Source organism: Trichosporon asahii, assembly GCF_000293215.1.
Source record: "Trichosporon asahii var. asahii CBS 2479 unplaced genomic scaffold scaffold00018, whole genome shotgun sequence".
NCBI lineage: Eukaryota > Fungi > Basidiomycota > Tremellomycetes > Trichosporonales > Trichosporonaceae > Trichosporon > Trichosporon asahii.
In genome coordinates this window covers 672,781-693,283 of record NW_014040906.1, presented here as the reverse complement: position 1 = coordinate 693,283, position 20,503 = coordinate 672,781, and the positions used below count along the sequence as shown (strand labels likewise).

Here is a 20,503-nt window from a genome sequence, read left to right as displayed (position 1 = left end):
AGTACACTTTCCGAGCCGGACTTGTTTGCCTTTCTCTTTTTTTTTTCACGCCTTGCGCCCCCTAGTCACCCCATCGCCTCATCCAGAGCCTAACGTGGACACGGGGGCAGGCTCGTGCGAAATACGCCAGCCATGCCCAGGCGCCATCGAGCCAGGCATGCCAGGTAGCTCAGGGTTGAGGACTTGAGGACTTCGGGGCGCGCGGCGCATGGCGCACGGCGAGGCGCCGGTCTGTTTTTTTCTTCTCTACTCTATGTGTATGGGTCGGTATCGGTATCGGTCGTTTCTATATGTCATCTATGTTGTTTTCTGGAATTGCTCCCTCGCACCTCGCGGGCCGATTCCGAGCATGTGCCGTGCCGTGCTGTGCGCCGCGGCACTCGGCACGCCCTCATACGCGCCTACAGCCTAGAAAGGACGAGGCGCACCACGACCCCTGTCTCCGCGTCCCCGTCCGCGTCCTCGGCCCCGGCCCGAGGGCGCACGGTCGCCGTTGAAGCCACCGGAGCCGCCTCCGAATCCGGCACCGGCATCGGGCTGCATCCGCTGCAGGAGCGAGGGCTGGCCGGACTGGCGCTTCGGCGCGTGTGCGTCAGGCGGCGCTCCGCGACGCAATTCAAAAGGCTGAGAACTACGCCCAGGTCCTCGCCATCCCCGGCGCACGCGTCCATGTTACAGACATCAGCGACAGCAGCTCGGGCGGCGGCGCCGCGCCCCGCGCCATGTTTGCCGCTGCTGCGCCGATGGGCCGAAGCGCAAAGCAGGCCAACACAATTACGATCGAGCCCGAGCCGATTGATGTGGTCGCCAACATCTTCGTCAAATTTGAGGTTAGGCCGTAGGCTGCCCGAAGATGAGCTCGGTTGGCTGAGCAGCTGACCAATGTCATGCATTTATCAACGTGGAAACAAAGGAGACAGAGGATGACCGCCGCCGCTCGGGCCGGCCTCCCGGTTCAGGCCGGGGACGCCCTTCAGGCCCATCTTGCCGATCGTCTTGGCCTGGAGCGCGGGGGGCACCCAGCCGTTCGGGCCGGGGGCGGTCTTGAGCGTGTGCTGCGCGTACTCGTTTGCATTGCGCACGAGGTCGGCCTGGCTCCACCGCAGTTTCTTCAGGCTGCTGTTGTAGTAGCCCAGCCAGGCCTGGTACGCCTGCCCCTTGGCCTCCTCGGAGACCTGGGAGAGGGCGCCGTCCACGAGCTGGGAGGCGTGCGCCAGGCTGCTGCCGTCGAGGGCCGGGTACTCGAGCATGTCGAACGTCTTGATCGTGGCGTCGTTGAGGAAGAAGGTCTCAAAGTCGGCGAGAACAAGAACGCCGTGGCCCTGTGCTCCGGCACGGGCGGTACGGCCAAGACGGTGCACGTACTGCTCGCCGCTTGAAGGGAGACCAACCTGCACAACAGCGGTGACACCCTGGACATCGATACCGCGGGCAGTGACGTCGGACGAGAAGAGGATGCCGCGGTCGGCGGCACGGAACTGGTCGGTCGACTTGGTGCGCTTGGCCTGGGACATGCGCGAGTGGATCTCCCACACAGGGTACGACGTGGGGAGGTTGGAGAACACCTCGTAGTACAGTCCCGCGGCACGAGCAGTGGGCAGGAAGACCATGACCTTGAATCCCCCGCGCTCGGCAGCGAGCATCTCCTCGCGCTTGAGCACCTCGAGGGCACCGCTGATCATCTGATCGCCGGGGAGCACGAGCAGTTCCTGCACAACGTGCTTGTGCGCGTTGATGTCCTCCTCCTTCAGCGTCGTGATGAACTTGTGGTCGGGCTTGAGCGCGATCGACGAGATTGAGTGCACTCCCTCCGGGAGCGTGGCCGAGAACAGGAGCGTCTGGCGCGGCACGGCCTTGCGGTCGGGCAGCGCGTCGAGGATCTTGACGAGCTCGCGGCGGAATCCCTGGTCGAGAAGGCGGTCAGCCTCGTCGAGCACGAGCGTGCGGATCTGCGACAGGCGCGATCCGACACCGTAGTTCTCGATCAGGTCGAGCAGACGGCCGGGCGTCGCAACAAGAATGTCGGCACTGCACAACGTCAGCCACACATGGGGGAGGGGGGATCGGCTCACCGCTCGGTCTTGAGACGCTTCACGTCCGTGTTGATGTTGGTGCCACCGACGACACACTGAACGCCGACACGACCCTTGGTGAAGGTCAGCGCGGCATCGGCGATCTGGCTCGCGAGCTCGCGGGTCGGGCTGAGCACGAGGATGCTGGTGAGCGAGCGGTCAGGCAGCGGGGCAAGCAGCAGGCGCTGGATGGAAGGCACAAGGAACGCAAGCGTCTTGCCGGTGCCGGTCTTGGCCTGAGCGAGCACGTCGTGGCCCTCGAGGATCGCCGGGAGGGTGGCAGCCTGCACCTCGGTGCAGTACTCGAAGGGGAGGCTGGCGACGAGCTCGGGCGTGAGCTGCGGGAAGTCGGCAAACTTGGTCGTCGTGAGAGCCTTGTTGGGAGTCTGCGCGCCAGAGGCAATAGGCGTTGTCATGCCTGATGTCAGAGGCGTCGAGGCTCCAGAATCAGGCTCGGCCTTCAGCTGCTGGACAGGCGCAGGAGCAGGCTTCGGGCCGCGGAAACCGCCACGTCCTCTACCGCCTCCGCGTCCACGGAAGCCGCCACGTCCACGGCGAGAGTTCTGCTGGTCCGACATGTCGAATGTCGAAATGGGGGGTGAGTAATGGGTATCGAGCTCAACGGGGTCGTCGTGCTCGGTCGCGGGAGACGAGACACGAGCGTATCTGGTCTGAAAAGTCGCGCCGGCGGTCGGGAGGTTGGTCCGTCAGGCACGTCATTAGCCGGAGCCAAATACCAACTGATTAGCGGGAGCAGATGAATATAAATGGGTGGCAAAGGCGTGGACTATTCGGTGTCTTGGCAGCGATCCAGTGACGGAGCTTGCCGGTCCGCCAGGCACCGACGCGTACGCACCTTTGACTTTTCTTGCGTCATAGGGCGAGGAATGAATGAGGACTGGTGTACAGCCTCGTAAATGTAGCCCTCTGAGACACCAGCAGACCACTTAAGAGCGCCTCAACTTGGCTTGAGAGTCAGCTCCATCTCTCCTCTTCACTCTTTCCCCATCACACCCATCATCATGGACAACCACTTCTGGATCTCCGTTCTTCTTTCCCTCGTCGTCGGCGCTCTCTCGACCGGCATCGCCAGGACTGCCCTCCGCTGCCGCACCTCGCCGCCCCGTATTGAGCTCAGCGGCGAGCACGAGGTGCGCCGAGTTCCGGAGCTCTGTGACGTCTATGTCCGCATCCGCGACGAGAGCAAGCAGCCCGGCGAGGCGATGCAGCGCGTGTCTGCCACTGCCTCCTCATTCGCCGAGCAGGTCCGCACCCTGGCGCCGGCAAAGTTGGGCGACGCCGAGCCCCGCCTCGCCCTTGACGCCAGTGAGGCGACTGACGTGCCCGAGGAATTCCCGCCGAGCAGCCCCGAGAAGCCAGTGACCGGGTGGAGCATGCAGCAGATCCGCAGCTGGAGCTTTGAGCGCACGCCGCCGCGCCACCCGGACCCGAACGACAACACGGAGTACGGCAAGTTCTACGTCGCCGAGGCCTCTGCCAAGATCACGTTCCACGATTTCGCCGAGCTGTCCGCGTTCGTCATGGAGCTGAGCGTAAGTTGCCTCCTCGGGGTAGCCTCACTAACATGCCAGGAACAGCCCCTCATCTCCATCGACCGCCTCGCCTGGCGCCTATCCCCGGGCACCGAGCGCGGCCTGCACGCGCGTGTGCGTCAGGCGGCGCTCCGCGACGCAATTCAAAAGGCTGAGAACTACGCCCAGGTCCTCGCCATCCCCGGCGCACGCGTCCATGTTACAGACATCAGCGACAGCAGCTCGGGCGGCGGCGCCGCGCCCCGCGCCATGTTTGCCGCTGCTGCGCCGATGGGCCGAAGCGCAAAGCAGGCCAACACAATTACGATCGAGCCCGAGCCGATTGATGTGGTCGCCAACATCTTCGTCAAATTTGAGGTTAGGCCGTAGGCTGCCCGAAGATGAGCTCGGTTGGCTGAGCAGCTGACCAATGTCATGCATTTATCAACGTGGAAACAAAGGAGACAGAGGAGGATACTGATTACAAAGCGACTGACGAGCAGGAATGAGCAGCGAGGGCGCCGAGGCCGCGCCCCCCGCCACAGCTCACGTCAGCAGTGACCAGGGATGATAGCTCAGTTGGGAGAGCGCGAGAGTGAAGCTAGTCAATTCTTGAGGTCGGGCGTTCGATCCGCCCTCGTCCCATCACTGTGACTCTGAGGGTTTTCCGAAAGGGGGACCGCGAGGAGCTTTTTGAGGCTTTTTGTGGTCTGGGCAAACAGCCCAAGGCAACGTCAGCCAGGTCAAGTGTGGCGACGATCGTTCAGTGATATCGACCAGTTTATCTGCCACTCAGTCTCCCTTTTCACAACACAACATCAATTCCATTCTGGGCACTGCGCACAGTAGTTGCTCGACCTTGGTACCTGTGCTCGGCATCACAACAGACGCCTCGCACCCGCCCCGTGGTCAGCGCCTGCGCCCCGCGCCGGAGACGCTCGGCCACAGCGACAGGGGATGATAGCTCAGTTGGGAGAGCGCGAGAGTGAAGCCTTCAGTTCTTGAGGTCGGGCGTTCGATCCGCCCTCGTCCCACTCGCTGGACTCCGAAGGGGCCTCCGAAGGAGGTCCCGGAGGAGCTTTTTGGCTAATTTCTGGTGTGATCGAGCCGAGGAGACGTGTGGAGACGCGTGGCTGAGGTGATCACTGCCGCACCTTCCCGCACACCTTCCCGATGTGTCTGTGTCTGTGCGTGGCGTGAGTGTGAGTGTGCAATGTGTTTATCAGTTGCCAGTAACACGTCAAGCCAAGAAACAAGACAAGATGCATCAAAACTCTATAATAATCTCACTTGAAGGCCGCAATCGTCCCGAGCACGCCTGCAACCGCAGACACAGCAATGGCGAGCCAGTGGTACCACCTCCACCCGAAGACCTTTGCGCCGGCCCAAACAGGAATGATAATCAACGTCAAGCTCGCAAACCCAGACCCGAGGAGGCCCATAACGCGCTCGAAAGACGGCATGGCCAGCGCCCCCGCCACGAAGAGGAAGGCGAGCACGAGCCGCGTCGCGTGTCTGCAGAGCGCCTTGATCCTCTCTCTGCGAGCGTGCGCGGCCGCGTTGCGGGGCTGGAACAGGGATGCGGCGGGGTCATACCCGACGGGACGCGTCGACGTACGCACTGAAGCCGCTCTCGTTGACCGCCTCGGCATCGCGGAGTGCGCGCTGGTATGCTGCCGATTGCGCGTCCTGCTCGTCCTGCAGCAAGTTCCCGACCGCCGTGTTCTCCGTATTCTCGATCTCTGCCTCAGACACCGGCGAGGGCGGGCGCGTGACGTATCGCGGCGTCGGCGCGCCCAGCGGGACAAGCTCGGTCTTGTGCAGCCCCCAGCGCGTGAAGATCATATCGGCCAAAGGCCTGATGCCCAATGCAATCTTGGTCAAAGGGTTCAGCGCGACCATCCACACGGCAAACGCGCTCAGCGCCTTGGTCACGCCCGGCGTGCGTGCGAGGTCCTTGGAAATCTCGTCAGACACGTCCCGCCCATACATCAGATACCCGAACACGGCCACCAGCACGTACACGGCCATGGCGACCGCGTAGGAAAAGTCGCACACCAGGTCGGCCTGGTGCGGGTCCGCCATGTCGTGGATCAGATTGGGAATCAGGCCGTGTCCGCCGAATCCGGAGATGAGGAGGCCAAAGACAGAGCACAGTTTCCAGAACCCGTGCGCGGGCCAGAGATCCGTCGGCGCCGGGTCGCGGATGCTTCCCGGAGCCTTGGGGTTCACGAGGCCCGTAAAGATCAGAATAGCAACAAGGAGCCACGTCGAGAGAATGCCGAGACCGCTCGAAAAGGACAGGTACCGCAGAGGCAGGAACGTCGTCGGCACGATGAACAGAAGGCCGAGCAGCTTCCACTGGTCAGACGTGTATTGGGGGAGCACGAGGGCGAGCGAGTCGGAGAACAGGACGATGAGCGCAATGACCCACGCGCACACCTCGATTACGAAGAGGAAGGTCACGATCGCCTCGCCCCTAGTGCCGAGAGCGTACCCGATCACATCGGTGAAGTTGCGCAGGCGGCGGTCCTTCTCGATGATCCGGAGGAGGATCTTAAGCCTGCGTGTTAGCGAACGAGCGAAGCGAGTGAGCGGAATGCGAGCGCGGCGAACAGATTGCGCCCGGAGTGAGCGGCGGCGAACATTCGGGGCTGAGGATGGGGCAGAGCGACTGAGCTCCGCGTCGACGTTTGCAGCCTCCCCTCTCACTCCAGCTGTACATCCTGCCAACACACCCCCTTCCGAACATCGCAATGGCCGACTGGCCGACCCTCCGGGCCAGCGGCCGCCAGCTGCCAGGGGCATACTCACGTCCAAAGCGTAACGCCGCACACAATCACAAGCGCAAGCGGGCCACACACCCATCCCGCATGCGCGATGGCGATGGGCGTAGCGAGCAGCCCAGTACCGATCAGATCGCCCAGTGTGTTTAACAGGGTCGCCCAGAATCCAGACTTGCCCGGTTTCCAGACCTCGACCTCGCGGTCGCCGTTCGTGTACGTCCTCTGTGGGGCGGCGTGCGTGTTGCCCACGCCGTTTGAGGTCGGGGTGGGAGAGATAAGGGGGGAGGTCTCGGAGGGCATTGTGTCACGCTGTACCACGAGCCGGATCAACTGTTGAAAGGGGAGGGGATGGTCGAGGAGTCAGAGGTGAGAGGGCGGTGTGGAGCGAAGCGATGCCCACTTGGTCTCTAGTCGCGGTTGATTTTCTGTCCCTCTGTCGATCTGGAGCCGGTATCGAGTGTGTGCGTGTGTGCGCGTGTGCGTTGTTGTTGTGTCTAAGATTAATGTACAGGTCTCCCACACACAGAGACAGTGACGATGCGATCCCAACAGCAACTCCTGACTCACTTCGCACTCGACTCGCGCAACTCAGGTAAACCCAGGTTCAGGCTCAGGAGGACTCAGGCATACGGGCCGAGGAACGTAAAAATGTTCAGACGACACCCCCTCACGTGTGGGGGCCCAGACTCACCGCCTCGGGCCTGGCCGATCTCACCACAGAAGTCACCGCGACCAAAACCCCCCTTGGGGCATGCTTGGCTATGCTTGGGACGCCGCACGCAACCATACCACAGACTCCCAGAAGAACACACACACGGACCAAGGCTAGACCAGATGCTTAGGAAACTAACTACAGAAACAGACTGCCTATACTTCTACTCGCTTTGTCTCTCTGCACGGGCTGATGCCGGCGCGCTCTCTTTGCTCTGGGTATGCGGAGACAGCCGCAGGGCTCCAATACTTAAGAACCCGGGCGGACAGACTCCAACTCGCGCTCGCGCCAGCAAAGCTAACGCGGGCTCGCTTCGCTCGCCCCGCTCATCTTACTTTGACATCCGCCTGTGCTTGTGCGTCTCGGCCGCCTTCTTCGCCGTCAGCGCCGCGAGCGCCGCGCCGACGCCCGAGCCGTCCTTGGCGAGACCGATCGTGATGTGCTTCGCGCACTCCTCGCCGATGATGAGGCGGAGCGCCTCGCGCACCTTCTCCTCGAAGCCTGGGAGGTACTGGGCGACCCTGGGTGTCAGCTTGTCTTCAATCGAGGTGTGTCAGCTGCAAGGAAAGGAATAACTTACGATCCGTCAACGCCCACGTCGATCGTCTTGCTCTCCTCCTTCCTCCTGTTCTTCTCCGTGTGCAGAATGACGGTAGCCATGGCGCAGGCCGAGAGGTAGGATGCACGCAGCGCGACCATGTTGCACGCCCAGAGGACGATCTCGGCGTCGCGGTCCGAGATGTGCTTCTCCTTGACCTTGAGGATGTTGACGATGATCTTCTTGACCTCGGCCAGGTCCTTCGCACCCTCGACGTAGGACACGAACGACGTGTCAAAGCCGTAGTGCGTGTTCAGCACCTCGGTCGAGTAACCCTCGAACAGCTCGCCCAGATCGATCATGTACAGCAGGATGTTTCGCGTGATCTCGCCGAGATACATGCCGGACACCATCTTCTCGAACGTCTGCTTTCGCCTGAAGTGTCAGCTACCAACTCTCTGGTCAAGAAGCTACGGGATACTCACGGGTTAATCGACTCGCGGTCCAGCTTGTTGTCAAAGATGGACACGGGCAGGCATCGGCGCTGCATGTCAGCTCGGACAAAACGACCACAGCTGCGGCGGCCAAGCGGCCGCCTCGGCACAACTCACCCTGTTGTCAAACGCTCCCCACTCCGTGTTGATGACCATGTACTCTCCCGCGTCCGCGCCTCCCTCCTCGAGCTTGTGGATCTTCTCCTCTCCGAGCTTCTTGATCGTGCTAGTCTTGTCAATGTACGCGCCGTTCGTGCCCGTGCCGAAGATGGCGCCGATCAGCGCCGGGCCGTTCTGGTACGAGCGCGAGAGCAGCGTGCCGACAGTCTGAATGTCAGCTTGACTCTTTGGAGGGAAAACCGAAGCTTGGGAAATTGTAAAGCCACTCACGTCATTCACGAGCGCACTGCAGCAAACGTGCATGTGCTTGCGGTCAAAGGCGTCCTGGAGCAGGCGCACGACGTCGTTGCCGACAGCGTGCTTGGCTGCGAATCCCTTTGTCCATGTCAGGAGCTTGCCGGCGTCGAGAGCGGTCTGCTCGACGGGGAAGCTGGAAGTCAGCTAATCTCAACAATGCACGAGCTGGAGCGTGGGAGTGTCATGCCGATCCTCCAAAAGCCAGTGACCGTCTGCAGCAGCACGCGTCCCAGCTGTGCGGGACGCCCGAACCGCCGATTGCGCTAACGGGCGAGAAGGCGTCGCGAGACACCGTGTAGTGCGGGGTACCCGGGTACGTCAGGGGTAGACTGCACAGAACCCGCGACACCCTTGGCAGCCGGCACCACTCCGAGGTTACTCACGAGAAGGTGAAACCCAGGTGCAGGGGCTCATTCTCGTCCATGGGGATCTCGCTTCCAAAGTCGGTCAGGAAGGCGTCAACCGAGTCGGCAATGTAGTCTGCATGTTAGCGAGATTGTTTGAGTGAGGGAATGCGCAGTTCTCCCGAGCTGGATAGAGAGCCGGCATGCGATGTGGGGCTGAGCTGAGCGATCATTCGGCAGCAGTGGGGAAGGCAGATGGAGGAGCACGGGCGCATGGACGGTGGCGCTCTAACTGCTGATTACGCAGCACACGCCCTCGCCAAGCCACCCTCGGGGCGGCCTCGGGGCGTCACCGCGTGTCCCGCGTGCCCGAGCTGGCCCAAACATCTCTCATGCTGGGATCTCCCGTGCCAGCCGTGCCCATCCTTCCCTCGCGCGACCTTGGCTCGAGCTGTCGCAAGCTTGAGGGCCAGTGCTCGAGCACGAGCGCAGCGAATGCTCTCGCAGTGACTCACTGAACAACACCCTCGCCTCGCCCTCCTTCAGGTCCTCCGAGACGCGGTACTTCTGCTGCTTTTGGGAGAACTTGTGGTTGCCCTCGAGCTTGACCTCGCACACGCGCAGGTTGGTTCCGCCGAGATCGAGCGCAAGGAAGGTTCTGTCTGTCAGCAAACGGTGAACGAGCGCAGCGAGTGAGCCGGAGACATGACACGCACGAGCGCGACGAGTCAGGCAGAAGCCGGGCTGGCCGCACCGACAGCGGGCTGAGTGACTAGCAGACCAGGTCGGTACGCCGGTGTACTGGGCACGAGCCGTGACGGGCCGTCACCTGGTCACTCGGACCTGGAAGATGGGAAGGCTCAGGAGGCTCGGTCTTGCTCCGGCTCCGTTCGGATGCGGTATGCCGATCACGCGGCGCGCTTCGCGTCCAGTGCTTGCTTGTACTCACCCGGTCTCGGATCCCGTCGGCACAGTGGGCACAAAGGAGGGGACCATGGCGACGTCCTCGCCATAGCGGAGGAGGCCCTCTTCGCACTCCTCGCGGAAGTACTTGACAATCTCCTTGAGTTTCTCAGCCGAGAGCTTGAAGTACGGCTCGATCTCCTTGCAGGCGTCCGGGAGCGTCATGGCGTCTGCGACTGCTTTTGGGTACGGGTGCGGGTGCGGGCTTGGTCGTGGATGAAGAGAGAGGAGGGAGGAAGGTGAGACCGGACCAGATGGGATGCGGATATCGCCCGGAAGCTAGTGCAAGACCAAGTGGGAAAGAAAGGGTCGGCAAAGGGGGGAGGGTGGTGGCTGCGGCACTCGGCTTGGATGGCACGCAGGTAGGGATGGGGTCGGAAACGGGCCGAGATAGGTGGACAGGTGGGTAGGTGGGGGAATGAGGATCAATGGATGATAAAGGATGGATCCAAGGTGTGGTGTGTGTGTAGATGGAACGAGTTCAGTCGCGCGAGGATGCGAGGATCGAAGGGAGGGATGGGATCGGGGGAGGGGGGAGATGGAATGACGCGGAGCTGGAGGCAGGGCTGGGATGGGATGATCACCGGGTGTGTATGTGAGTGCTGAGGTGAGAGCCGGGTACGGCACCAGATGGCATCGGTCAGCGATAGGACAGGCGACGTCATGTCTGGCCGCCTTGTTGGCTTGTATGCTCACCCTGGCTGACCTGGCTGACCACATCCACCCCATAATCATATACCCGGCCCCTTTTCGCTGTGCTGCTGGCTGGCTGGCTGGCTTATGCTCTTGGCTTACACTCACCCCAGTCTGGGCTACATCCTGGGACTGGGGATCTGGCCCAGGGACCAGCCACGTCTGTCCTCGACAAGCTCAGCGCTCACCATCCCAACTCACCCACACCCACAAGGTACAACCACTGCCGCAACGTCACCTGACCACAACTCTCGTTTATTGGACCTCTCGTCCCTCGTCCCTGGCGAGGCGTGCCTCACTCGGCCTCCGCACCCCTCCGCTTACCACTGAGCTTACCAAACGTCTCTCAAGAACTATCAAGCGTACATGCAATTTCGAATACTGTTACTATCCTTCTTCCTTCTACCTTGCTGATCTCTCCCCTCGACGTCTATGCCTACTCGTACTGATGTCAGCTTGATCCAGCACTGCCAGCTTACCTTGGCCAGATCCAGCGACAGCGTCTGCGAACTGTTCATGACCTGCTCACGGTACACGCCGACCAATCCGTCCGCGTGCTCATACCTGGTCCTGTCAGCGTCCCTGAACATTCAGGCTACCTCGCCGCCGCCGCCGGCAATGCGGCAATGGGCGCCCGCCAACGACTAGTGGCCGCCGGCTTCGGCCCTGCTTCGGCTTGCCTGGCTTGCCCAGCTTGGACCCCTCGGCTTTAGCTTCGGCCCGTTAAACTTACAGGGTGCTCTTGAGCGAGATGATGATGAACTGGACGCCCTTCTCGGACTGCTCACGAACGAAGCGCGCAAGCTTGGACACGTTGGTCGGGTCCAGCGCAGCGTCGACCTCATCCAGCACGAAGAACGGTGCGGGGTGGAAACTAATTGTCAGCTTGGATGAGGAGCTCTCAGCTTACGAGTGGATTGAGAACAGCAGCGCCAGCGCAGCCATCGTCTTCTCTCCTCCGGAGAGCTGCTCGATCTCGACGAAACGCTTGCCCGGCGGCATCGTGTTGTACTTGACACCGGCGAGGTAGGGCTCCTCGGCGTCCTCGAGTGAGAGGAACGCCATACCACCCTGCGGCACGACAGAGTTCTTGGTCAGGTCCTTGTAGATCTGGTCAATGCACTTGGACATGTGCGTGAACGCCTTGTTGAACAGATTGCACCGCCGTTTCTTCAGGTCGAGGAACTCCTCGCGCGCACGCTTGCTCTCTTGTCGTGCCTCGTCCGCTTCTGTCTCAGCGTCTCGGAGCTCGTTCTCGACCTCCTCCAATCGCGAGACGGCCTTCATGTTTGGCGTCACACGCTCAATGTCCACCTTCATCTTGTTGATCTGCGCTTCGAGCTCCTGTCCGTGGTCGTCCGCGCTGTTCTCCTTGTCATCCTCCTCCAGGATCGTGAAGTCTAGCTCGATACCGTAGTCGTTGACCTTGGCTGGACTGAGTGAGTCCTCATCGACGTCCATCGCGTCGCTGTCCTGTTTTGTCAGCTATTTCCCATTATGTAGTAACTCACGTCATCAATGGCGATGGGGACATTCGATAGTGATCCAGACTCAAGCGGCAGATCAATGTCTTCAAGACGACACTTGCGGTAGATCGCATGCCGGTCCGAGCCGCAGCGCGCGATGCCGTCATTGTACGAGGAGATCTCCTTGAGCATCTTGTCGAGTCGGCGCTGCGCTTGACGAGCAGCGTCGCGCGCCTCCTCGACTTCAGCAGACGCCTTCTCGTGCTTGGTGTTGTACTTTTCGAGCTTTTCGCGCTGCTTCTCAATCTCGGCCTGCAGCTCCTCGATCTCGTTCTCGAGCTCCTCCTTGTTCTCGCGCAGGCGCTCGGCATTCCTCAGTTCCCTAGACGAGATGGACTGGAGCTGGGCCAATCGCTCCTCCGTAGCCTTGACCTGCGCAGCCTGGAACTCGATCCTGGGTATGGTTAGCAGAGCAACGCCTGGATACCTACTGATGAGAGATACGACGGTCCTGCTGAACGAACGACTGCAGGACCTCGTTCTCCTCCTGCGCAACCTTGAGCTGGACGTCCTCGTACTCGCGAATGTTCGCGACGCCAATGCGCTGGCAGAAGGCGCCAAAGATTTTGTCGTCCTCCGACTCCACGACGGAGGCGAGCTGCGCGCTCTGCGCCTCGGCAGCAGTGAGGGCAGACTCGCGCTTCTTCTTCTCCGGTGTCATCATCTTGATGTCCTGGTCGACAGCAGAGATCTCCTTCTTCAGACCCTTGATACGGAGCTGAGTCGCCTGGAAGTCGTCCTTGGCTTCCGTCAGCTCAGCGCCAAGACGCGCGAGATCCTGAATCAGGCTCTCGTCAGCCTTCTCCTTCGGCTTAGACGCGTTAAGCTCATGAAGCTTCGCAACGAGCTTGTCCTTCGTCGCCTTCAGGCCGTCGACGTCGCGGTCACTGAACTTGCGAGTGGCGTGTCCGCGACCACCGGTGATAAGACCGCTCTTGTGGAACACAGTGCCGTCAAGGGTAACGCACTTGACCTCCTGGCGCTTTTCGTAACAGACAGTCTTCGCAACCTCGGTCGTGTCACAGATGAGCGCGCTACCACAGACATACTGCATAGCACGCTCGACAGCCGGGTCAAACTCAAGACAGTCGATCGCAAGACGCGCTCTTCGGTCGATGGTTCGTAACTTTTCGGGAACAGCCTTGACCTGGATGGTGTCGATCGGGATGAAGGTCGCCTGACCGAAACGCTGTTGGCGCATGTACTCGATGCAGTCGATGGCAACCTTCTCCTGGTCAACAACAACAGCATCAATGTTGCGGCCGAGCACAGTCTGAACGGCAGTGTCGTACTTTCCAGCAGTGGGCTTGCACAGGTCAATCACCCGTCCGTGCACACCAGGGAAGACGCGTCGGAGGCTGGCCAAAGTCTCCTTCATCTTGGCCTCACGCTCAGACTCTCTTCGGTCCACACCGGCTTGAAGCAGCTTGTTCAGCGCCTCCTGCAGACGATCGTTGATCTCAGTCTCCTGCAGAGAGATGCGCTCCCGCTCGGCCTGCGCGTTGTCGATCTGAGCCTTGATCCGCTTCTTCTCGGCTTCCAGGCTCTTGACCTTGTCGCTCATCGTGCCCTCCCTCTCGGACAGCGTGTCGAGCTCGTCCTTGAGCTTGCTACGCTTGCGCTCAGCTTGCGTCAAACGATCGTCGATGGAGGCAATGGCGTCGCGAAGAGACTTTTGCTCTCGACGCAGCGTCTCGAGCTGCTGTCGCTCGGTCGTGGCAGTAACATTCGCCTCGGAGCGCCTGTCATTAGTTACCATGTCTCTCGCAAAACTCACAGCTTGCGGTACTCGGCAAGGTCGTCGGCAGACAGAGCCTTGCCGGCCTTGACGTTCCGTTGCCGCTGACGCTCTTTTGCCTCCTCCATTCGCTCGTTGATCTGCGCTCTGCCCGCCTCCAGAGTCTCAAGCTCATCAGCCTGACGCTTGTGGTCGCGTTCAACCTGCTCGAAGATGGCCTGCGTGTTGCGACCCTTCTTCTCAGAGTGAGCAATCTGAGTCTCCAAAGTGACGAGGTCCGGCTGCTTCTCCTCCACAGCCCTCTCCGCCTTCTTGACGTTGGCCTCCTGTTTCTTAACCTTGATCATCGTCTCGGCCTGGTGCTTGCGCGCCTCCTTCAGCTCGTTCTCGCGCTCGTGCTCAATGTCAGCACCACGTCGGACCTTCAGGACTCACGACTTCGCCGTTGAGGTCGTTGAGCTGCTCAGACCGCTTCTCGACCTCTTCCTTGGCTTCGTTGATCTCCTGCGTCAGGTGATAAAGCTTCCACATGAGGTGGCGCTGAACCATGGCATCCTGATGATTAGCAATGATCTGCTGACTTCAGCTCACCTTTGCGGCACGAAGCTGCTCCCACTGGTCGACCTCGGCCTTCTGGTCCTTGAAGTGCTTGACTTCGGTGAGCATGCTACGCTTCTTGGCGTGGTTGGCGTTGGCAGCCTCGGCAGCCTTCTCCTGCGCCAGCTTCGCGGCCTCATACTGAGGAGCGAGTTCGAGAGAGCTGATGTCAGCTAGACCTCACACTGAATCTAGCGTTTCACTCACCCACTGATGCGGTCAATCAGCTTGGAGAGAGCCTTCGCATCCTGACTAGCAACGCCCTCAACGTCTCCCTGGAAGACGAGAAAGTTCTTGGCCTTGACGAGAATGTTGAACTTCTCAAGCTGCGTGTTGTAGATGACGTAGGTGACCGGTTTGCCCTGGAGATAGTACGTCGAAGCACCGGAAGTCGAGATTGTGCGCTTGAACGTCCACTCCTTGCCAACGGCGTCCTCGTAGATAGCTGCAACCGACGCGGTGCGGCCGTCCGTGTTTCCGTTCTGCGATAAGTTCTGGCTTTCCGGAGCGTCGGCATCGAGGCCCATGAGCTCGGGGACACCCTCAGCAGCCTTCCTTCCTCGGTATACGAGATCCTTCAGCTGCGTACTTCGGAGCTGGGCAGACTTGACGCCAAGGACGAAGGAGATGGCGTCCATGAGGTTGGACTTGCCGGAACCATTGGGGCCGATGATGCAGGTGAAGGGAGCGACGCCAAAGTCGATGTTGACGTGCCCCCTGTAGGACTTGAAGTTGTGGAGCTCGAGCCGCCGGAGCGGCATCTTGAAGCAGTGTGTGTGGTGTGGATGGGGGTCTAGATGATGCAAGCAGCCGGTTTGTTGTTGAGACGCGCTCCCACCGTGTCCTCACACCAGTTGACGCGACTTGGGTGGTGCGCATGGGAGTCACGTGAGTCTCGCGAGGCGGCCATCAGTGAGCGGGCTGGTGAGTCCGGTACCCGGGCCGGTTCCGAGCGGGGCGGACAACAGTGAGGATGGAGAGAGCGGTCACTCACGCGCCGTCATTTCCGACGATCTCTCGGCGTTGTCCGGATCAGAGGAGCCAGAGACTCTAGCCACCAGTACGGCCGCGACATTCGACATTCGACATTCGACATTCGACCTTTTGACATTGTCAAGTCGTTCACACCTTCGAACACCTCGTGTGATCACCGTCTCTGATTTCTGGATTGCGGCTTCTTAAACCTCATCTTCGCCTACGACTCTCCGACAATTATGCCTTCCTCCTAGTTCGACTGCCCAACCCAGACACACACAGCATCCACCATGCAAAGCAGCTATCCCTTAGACGGCCGGTATCTTGGCGGACGCGGAGACGACGGCTCTCCAGCGTCTCCCTCAGGGGGATCCGGCAAGGAGAAGCAGGAGCGGCGACCAGGCATCAACCGTACAAATCGTGAGTTGAACGGCACTTTCCACAGCTGACGAACAGGAGCATGCGTGAGTGCAGCTAAAAGACGGGACTGGGTCGTCTTAGCTAACGGACAGAACAACTGCCGACGGATGAAGATGCGCTGCGTCGGCGCTGATGACCCGCCGTGCAAGCGCTGTATCAACAGCGGGCTGGAATGTGTACTCGAGAAACCAGGACGGCCAGATACGATTGGCGAAGAGTAAGCTGTTATGCTTGTCCGCTTCAGCTGACAATGCAGTCGCATTCGGACGTTGGAGAACCAAGTGTCCGGCATCCAGAACACACTGACTGATCTCGTCCAGACACTGCGACAGGGCATGCTCAGCGGCGGCTTCAACTCGTCGACACTGCCCTCATCCTCGAGCGCGAACACGCTCTCCTACGGGCACTCACCCAGCGCATCGATGGCTCCGCGCCGTGGTACGGAGGTGGGCAGCTCGCCCTCCTTCAACACACGCGGCACCGTGAACCCGTACATCGGCGGGCCCATGGACGCCGCTCAGCGCCATTCCCACGCCACGCCTGGCCACTCATGGGCCCCTAGCCTCGCGACGACTAAGGATCGGCGGCGAGACAAAGGGGGTACGGACTCGTTGCCACCTTCCCGTTCGGGCTCAGAAGCACCCGACGACATTCTGGGGACAGAGGAGATCATCAACCCGCTGGGGTCCATGTCGAAGTTGGCGGAGGCGGCGGTGGAGAGGGCGCGCGAGGAGGAGACACGATCAGAGGAGGATCTCGGCGTTACGCCGCTCAAGAGGACGCACAGCCGAGATCATCTGGGGACGAAGAAAGCCCGACATGGCGCTCAGCGCACGATCGTCGAGGCGCAGGGCTTGACGCAGACCGTCACGGATGTGCCAAAGTCCAAGTCCAAGAAGGCTCATACCCACTCGCTGTTAGATGTCGTGGACGAGGGCATCGTGTCAGAGGAGGAAGCGCGCGAGCTCATGGCGATCTACTACCAGGGCTCTAGCCACTTCATCCCCTGCTACGACCAGCAATACGACACCTGGGACTCGTGAGTTGTGTCATACCATCTCATCAACTAACACCAGGCTCAAGAAGCGCTCCCCGTTCTCAATAACAACGATTGTTATGGTTGGTGCACGCGTACGCGATGGGGGCAACCCAACGAGCACGGTCCAGAAGTTAGCGCGGCTGCAAGCGCAAAAGTTTGCCACGGACACCATGTTCAATCCCGTCGCGCGTGTCGAGGCAGTGCAGGCGATGGCGATCCTGAGCGCGTTCAGCGACAACGGCTGGTTGCCTGGCGGACATGCCGTGCGCATGGCGCTTGACATGGGCATCAACCGGTCGTTCATCAAGCTCCTGCGCGGTGGCATGGGGAAAGGCAAGTCGCCCGAGGAGCTAGAGGAGGAGCGTCCGCTCGTCGTGCAGTCGCGAGTGTGGTTTTGCGTAAGTTGTTCGCAGCCTACAGAAACTGACATCCAGCTGTACCTGATGGAACACCAGATGGCGTACGGAATGGGCCGACCCGCGATTCTGCGCGAGGACGAGACGATCGCACACTGCCGCCGCCTGCTCGAGCACCCGCTCAGCATCACGTCTGACGCGCGCCTGATCTCGACAGTGGAGCTCACGGCTCTCCGCGCCCCGCTGCACATTGAGCTCACGGCCGCCCCCGACGTGCCTATAGACCATTCAACGCTGCACCGGCTGAAGCAGGCGAATGCCGAGTTCGACTCCTGGGAGCGATACTGGGACCACGTCCTGGCCGAGCGGTTCGGCAAGGGAAAAGCCGATTTCTACCGCGAGAGCCTCGTCGTGCAGCGGCAATACGCCGAATTGTTCGTGAACAGCCAGCTGCTGCGTGGCATCGTGAATCCCGCCGACGTGGCCAACATGCCCGAGGAGAAACGCGTGCTCGCCCTCAGGGCGATGCGGAACGCGCAGGCATGTCTCGAGATCTGCCTCCATGGCGAGAACTACAGGAACGGCCTCCGCTACGCCGTGCACTATACGCATGTGTGTGCCGCGTTCGCGGCGACGTTTCTGATCCGCATCGCGCGGCTCTTCCCCGCCGAGCTGGACCTGCGCAAGACGGCTCGAGACGTGGAAGACTTGGCGCGGACACTCTCCGAGATCCCTGCCGGACGGTATGCGCGCAGTCTGCGGCTCATTCTCCGCCGGGCTAGGAAACAAAAAGTCATACCGGCCAAGAGCGCAAGGGGCAGTCCGAAGCAAACCACTGCCCCGCTGCCCGAGGCACATCATCCCGGCGCGCCCGCGCCCAGCGAGACGGCAGGCAGCGTCGGCAGCGAGCACACGCCCTTTGTGCCCAACCTGCTCATGGGCGCGAGCCAGATTCTCGACGAGTCGCCCTCGGGTTCCGAGAACAGGGAGATATCTGAATTCGACCTCCTCTTCGCACAGGAGAATCTGCAGCGTTCGGGCTTGAGTTTAGGTGAGGGCGAGAGTCTGCCGCTGTTCCTGGACGGGCACAGTCTCGGGGGCACGTTTGAGGAGGGCGACCTTGCACCCTTTGTCGGACTTGAGCAGTTCTTCCTCCCCGTCGATATTGACTCGAGGTTAACGGACGCTGCGGCTGCGGCTGCTGCGGGGCAGAACGTGCTCTGGCAGTGAAGTATCGTCATGCATCACTCTTGTTGTTGTTCCCTCACTATGATATACTGATAGACGGTTCTCACTGACTACTGCTTCGCCTAGACACGCGGCATGTCGCCCAGCAGACCCATGAGCAGGCTCTCCCTGCTATAGTGGCCCACAGGGTCAAAGTCGAGCTTGACGCCGTCAATGACGCCGAGGTCGAGCTGTCCGTTAGCACTTACCCCCTGCCTGTCCCATAACTTACGTCGGCATAAATGATGCCCTCCTTGTCCCACAACGGGCCGGCGAGCACCTCTCCAAGCGGGCCGACGATCGCGCTTCCGCCCCGACTCCAGACCTCGGGCGTGTTGGCCTCCTTCTCTTCTCCTTCTCGTCCACATTCATGGGGACGCCCTGTCCGCTAGCCGCATTGTGCGCCGAGGTCGAGTACGTTGCCAGATTGGGGGGATACTCGGCCGGGAAATCCGCCTGGCTTTGGTACTGATTCGCTGTGATCACGTAGCACCGGCCCTCCATTGCAATGTGCTGCATGGAGGGCAGCCAGGTCTGCCGCCCATCCGCCGTCGGGGCGAGGTACACCTCGACGCCCTTCTTGTACATGACGTACCGGGCGAGAGGCATGTAGTTCTCCCAACAGATCAGGGCGCCGATCCGCCCAACCGGCGTCTGCACGACGGGGAGGTTGTCGTCCCCTTCCTCCATGCGCGTCGCCGCCGTCTTGACGTTTCCCTCGGCATCACGCTTCTCCGACCTCGACGCCTTGGGCGCAGAAGACGGGTTGACGGCCTCGCCCTGCGACCACACGATGCGCTCGGCGCCCGTCGGCTGCAATTTCCGGTGCTTGGAGAGCAGCATGCCACTGGGGCCGAAGAGGAGGTTGGTGCACCACAGCGTCGAGCCGATGTTCGAGCACTCGATCACGCCCACGGATAGGTAGAGCGCGTACTTGCGTGCGATCTGGGCGAGCTCCTTGAACGCCCAGAAGGGGTCGGAGGGGGACTGCGCGGGTGCGGTGCTCAGCCAGTCGTGCCCCACGGCGTCGGACGGCACATGCACGGCGGACTGAAGGCGTTAGCCACTGCGAGAGCGAGCGCAGCGAGCAGCGAGCAGCGAGCACCCAAGGCAACTGAGTGAGAACAGCGAGGTCCTCCTCTCCACTCTCTCCTATCCTTCTCTACTTGTATATGGCTCACACATCATCTGCCCTCGCTGCTTCGCAGCTCAGGCCCGGGGCCACACTCACCTTGACATACCGCCCATACCAGTCACGGTCCGCCTGACTCCTGCTCCCGATGCGGAAGTCGAGATGCCTCGGGTAGGCGCTAAGGAATGCCTCGGGGAAGACGACGATCTCAGCCCCGTTATCTTTCGCCGTGAACACGAGCGAGCGCAGCTTGTGCATGCTCTTGTGCAGGTCGTAGGCGACCGAGGCGGCCTGAACGGCCGCGACGCGGACGGTGCGGGGGTGCTCCATCATTTACTGGTAGAGATGAAGTGGCGAGGGGCGAGAACGGATCAGATGAGCGGAATTAGCGGAAGAGAGGACAGTTGCAAGATGAAGTGGCGAGGGGCGAGAACGGATCAGATGAGCGGAATTAGCGGAAGAGAGGACAGTTGCAAGATATAGATAAGGCTGAAACGGGTGGGCTGAGCTCGGCTGGGCTGAGTAAGTCTGATGATGACGCCGAGGTGGGCAAGTCGCTCACTTTCTTCGGAGAACTGCGTTGCGGCGACTTTCTTTCCTCAGAACACCGAGTCAGTCGTCAGTATCGACAAGTACGTTGATGAGGAGAACAGTTGCAGACAACGAGCAAGACGCTCCCTTTGTATCCATCCAAGAGCCGGTAGTCAGGTGCGCATTCCCACTCCAACAAGTGGACCTTGTGCTACCGTCACCGGGTGGAACCGATCTTGGACATGACAAGTGGAGGTTTTTCGGGAAACACGCCGCATTTGGGGTGCTTACCCCGCCTCTTTAGGTCGGGTTATGGCGGGGTAGGTACGGTATGGCGGGAGCAAAACGCGTCGGTGGAGGTGGGGCCAAACACTCCCCGCTACCTGATGGCCTGTGCTCGCCATCAGCCAC

General features: G+C 61.0%; 7 protein-coding genes and 2 non-coding genes across 9 annotated transcripts; 4 read left to right on the top strand and 5 right to left on the bottom strand.

Moving 5' to 3' along the window:
* Positions 1-896: 896 nt before the first annotated feature.
* Positions 897-2,650, bottom strand: A1Q1_08188 (uncharacterized protein; the record flags this gene model as incomplete). The annotated part of the gene is made up of 2 exons (XM_014326335.1): positions 897-2,028; positions 2,073-2,650. The coding sequence occupies 2 exons, from the start codon at positions 2,648-2,650 to the stop codon at positions 897-899; spliced, it is 1,710 nt and encodes a 569-aa protein (XP_014181810.1).
* A 444-nt stretch (positions 2,651-3,094) lies between these two features.
* A1Q1_08187 (uncharacterized protein) lies at positions 3,095-3,994 on the top strand (the record flags this gene model as incomplete). Its single annotated transcript, XM_014326334.1, has 2 exons — positions 3,095-3,625; positions 3,671-3,994. 2 exons carry the CDS (start codon positions 3,095-3,097, stop codon positions 3,992-3,994), a joined length of 855 nt encoding a protein of 284 aa, XP_014181809.1.
* Positions 3,995-4,168: 174 nt separating this feature from the next.
* Positions 4,169-4,249, top strand: A1Q1_t223. Its single transcript has one exon. It is a non-coding gene; the product is annotated as a tRNA-Phe (tRNA).
* Positions 4,250-4,558: 309 nt separating this feature from the next.
* A1Q1_t224 lies at positions 4,559-4,638 on the top strand. The gene has a single exon. It is a non-coding gene; the product is annotated as a tRNA-Phe (tRNA).
* Positions 4,639-5,194: 556 nt separating this feature from the next.
* Positions 5,195-6,690, bottom strand: A1Q1_08186 (uncharacterized protein; the record flags this gene model as incomplete). The annotated part of the gene is made up of 2 exons (XM_014326333.1): positions 5,195-6,167; positions 6,419-6,690. 2 exons carry the CDS (start codon positions 6,688-6,690, stop codon positions 5,195-5,197), a joined length of 1,245 nt encoding a protein of 414 aa, XP_014181808.1.
* A 743-nt stretch (positions 6,691-7,433) lies between these two features.
* On the bottom strand, positions 7,434-10,023 carry A1Q1_08185 (uncharacterized protein; the record flags this gene model as incomplete). Its single annotated transcript, XM_014326332.1, has 7 exons — positions 7,434-7,623; positions 7,683-8,075; positions 8,126-8,184; positions 8,252-8,684; positions 8,935-9,031; positions 9,411-9,553; positions 9,845-10,023. The coding sequence occupies 7 exons, from the start codon at positions 10,021-10,023 to the stop codon at positions 7,434-7,436; spliced, it is 1,494 nt and encodes a 497-aa protein (XP_014181807.1).
* A 958-nt stretch (positions 10,024-10,981) lies between these two features.
* Positions 10,982-15,173, bottom strand: A1Q1_08184 (cohesin complex subunit and chromosome segregation protein; the record flags this gene model as incomplete). Its single annotated transcript, XM_014326331.1, has 10 exons — positions 10,982-10,987; positions 11,031-11,115; positions 11,285-11,425; positions 11,477-11,997; positions 12,063-12,471; positions 12,542-13,819; positions 13,867-14,207; positions 14,251-14,355; positions 14,407-14,575; positions 14,620-15,173. 10 exons carry the CDS (start codon positions 15,171-15,173, stop codon positions 10,982-10,984), a joined length of 3,609 nt encoding a protein of 1,202 aa, XP_014181806.1.
* A 504-nt stretch (positions 15,174-15,677) lies between these two features.
* Positions 15,678-18,432, top strand: A1Q1_08183 (uncharacterized protein; the record flags this gene model as incomplete). Its single annotated transcript, XM_014326330.1, has 5 exons — positions 15,678-15,807; positions 15,957-16,024; positions 16,128-16,846; positions 16,884-17,244; positions 17,302-18,432. 5 exons carry the CDS (start codon positions 15,678-15,680, stop codon positions 18,430-18,432), a joined length of 2,409 nt encoding a protein of 802 aa, XP_014181805.1.
* An 80-nt stretch (positions 18,433-18,512) lies between these two features.
* On the bottom strand, positions 18,513-19,894 carry A1Q1_08182 (nitrilase; the record flags this gene model as incomplete). Its single annotated transcript, XM_014326329.1, has 3 exons — positions 18,513-18,645; positions 18,710-19,479; positions 19,661-19,894. 3 exons carry the CDS (start codon positions 19,892-19,894, stop codon positions 18,513-18,515), a joined length of 1,137 nt encoding a protein of 378 aa, XP_014181804.1.
* Between the last annotated feature and the right edge of the window lie 609 nt (positions 19,895-20,503).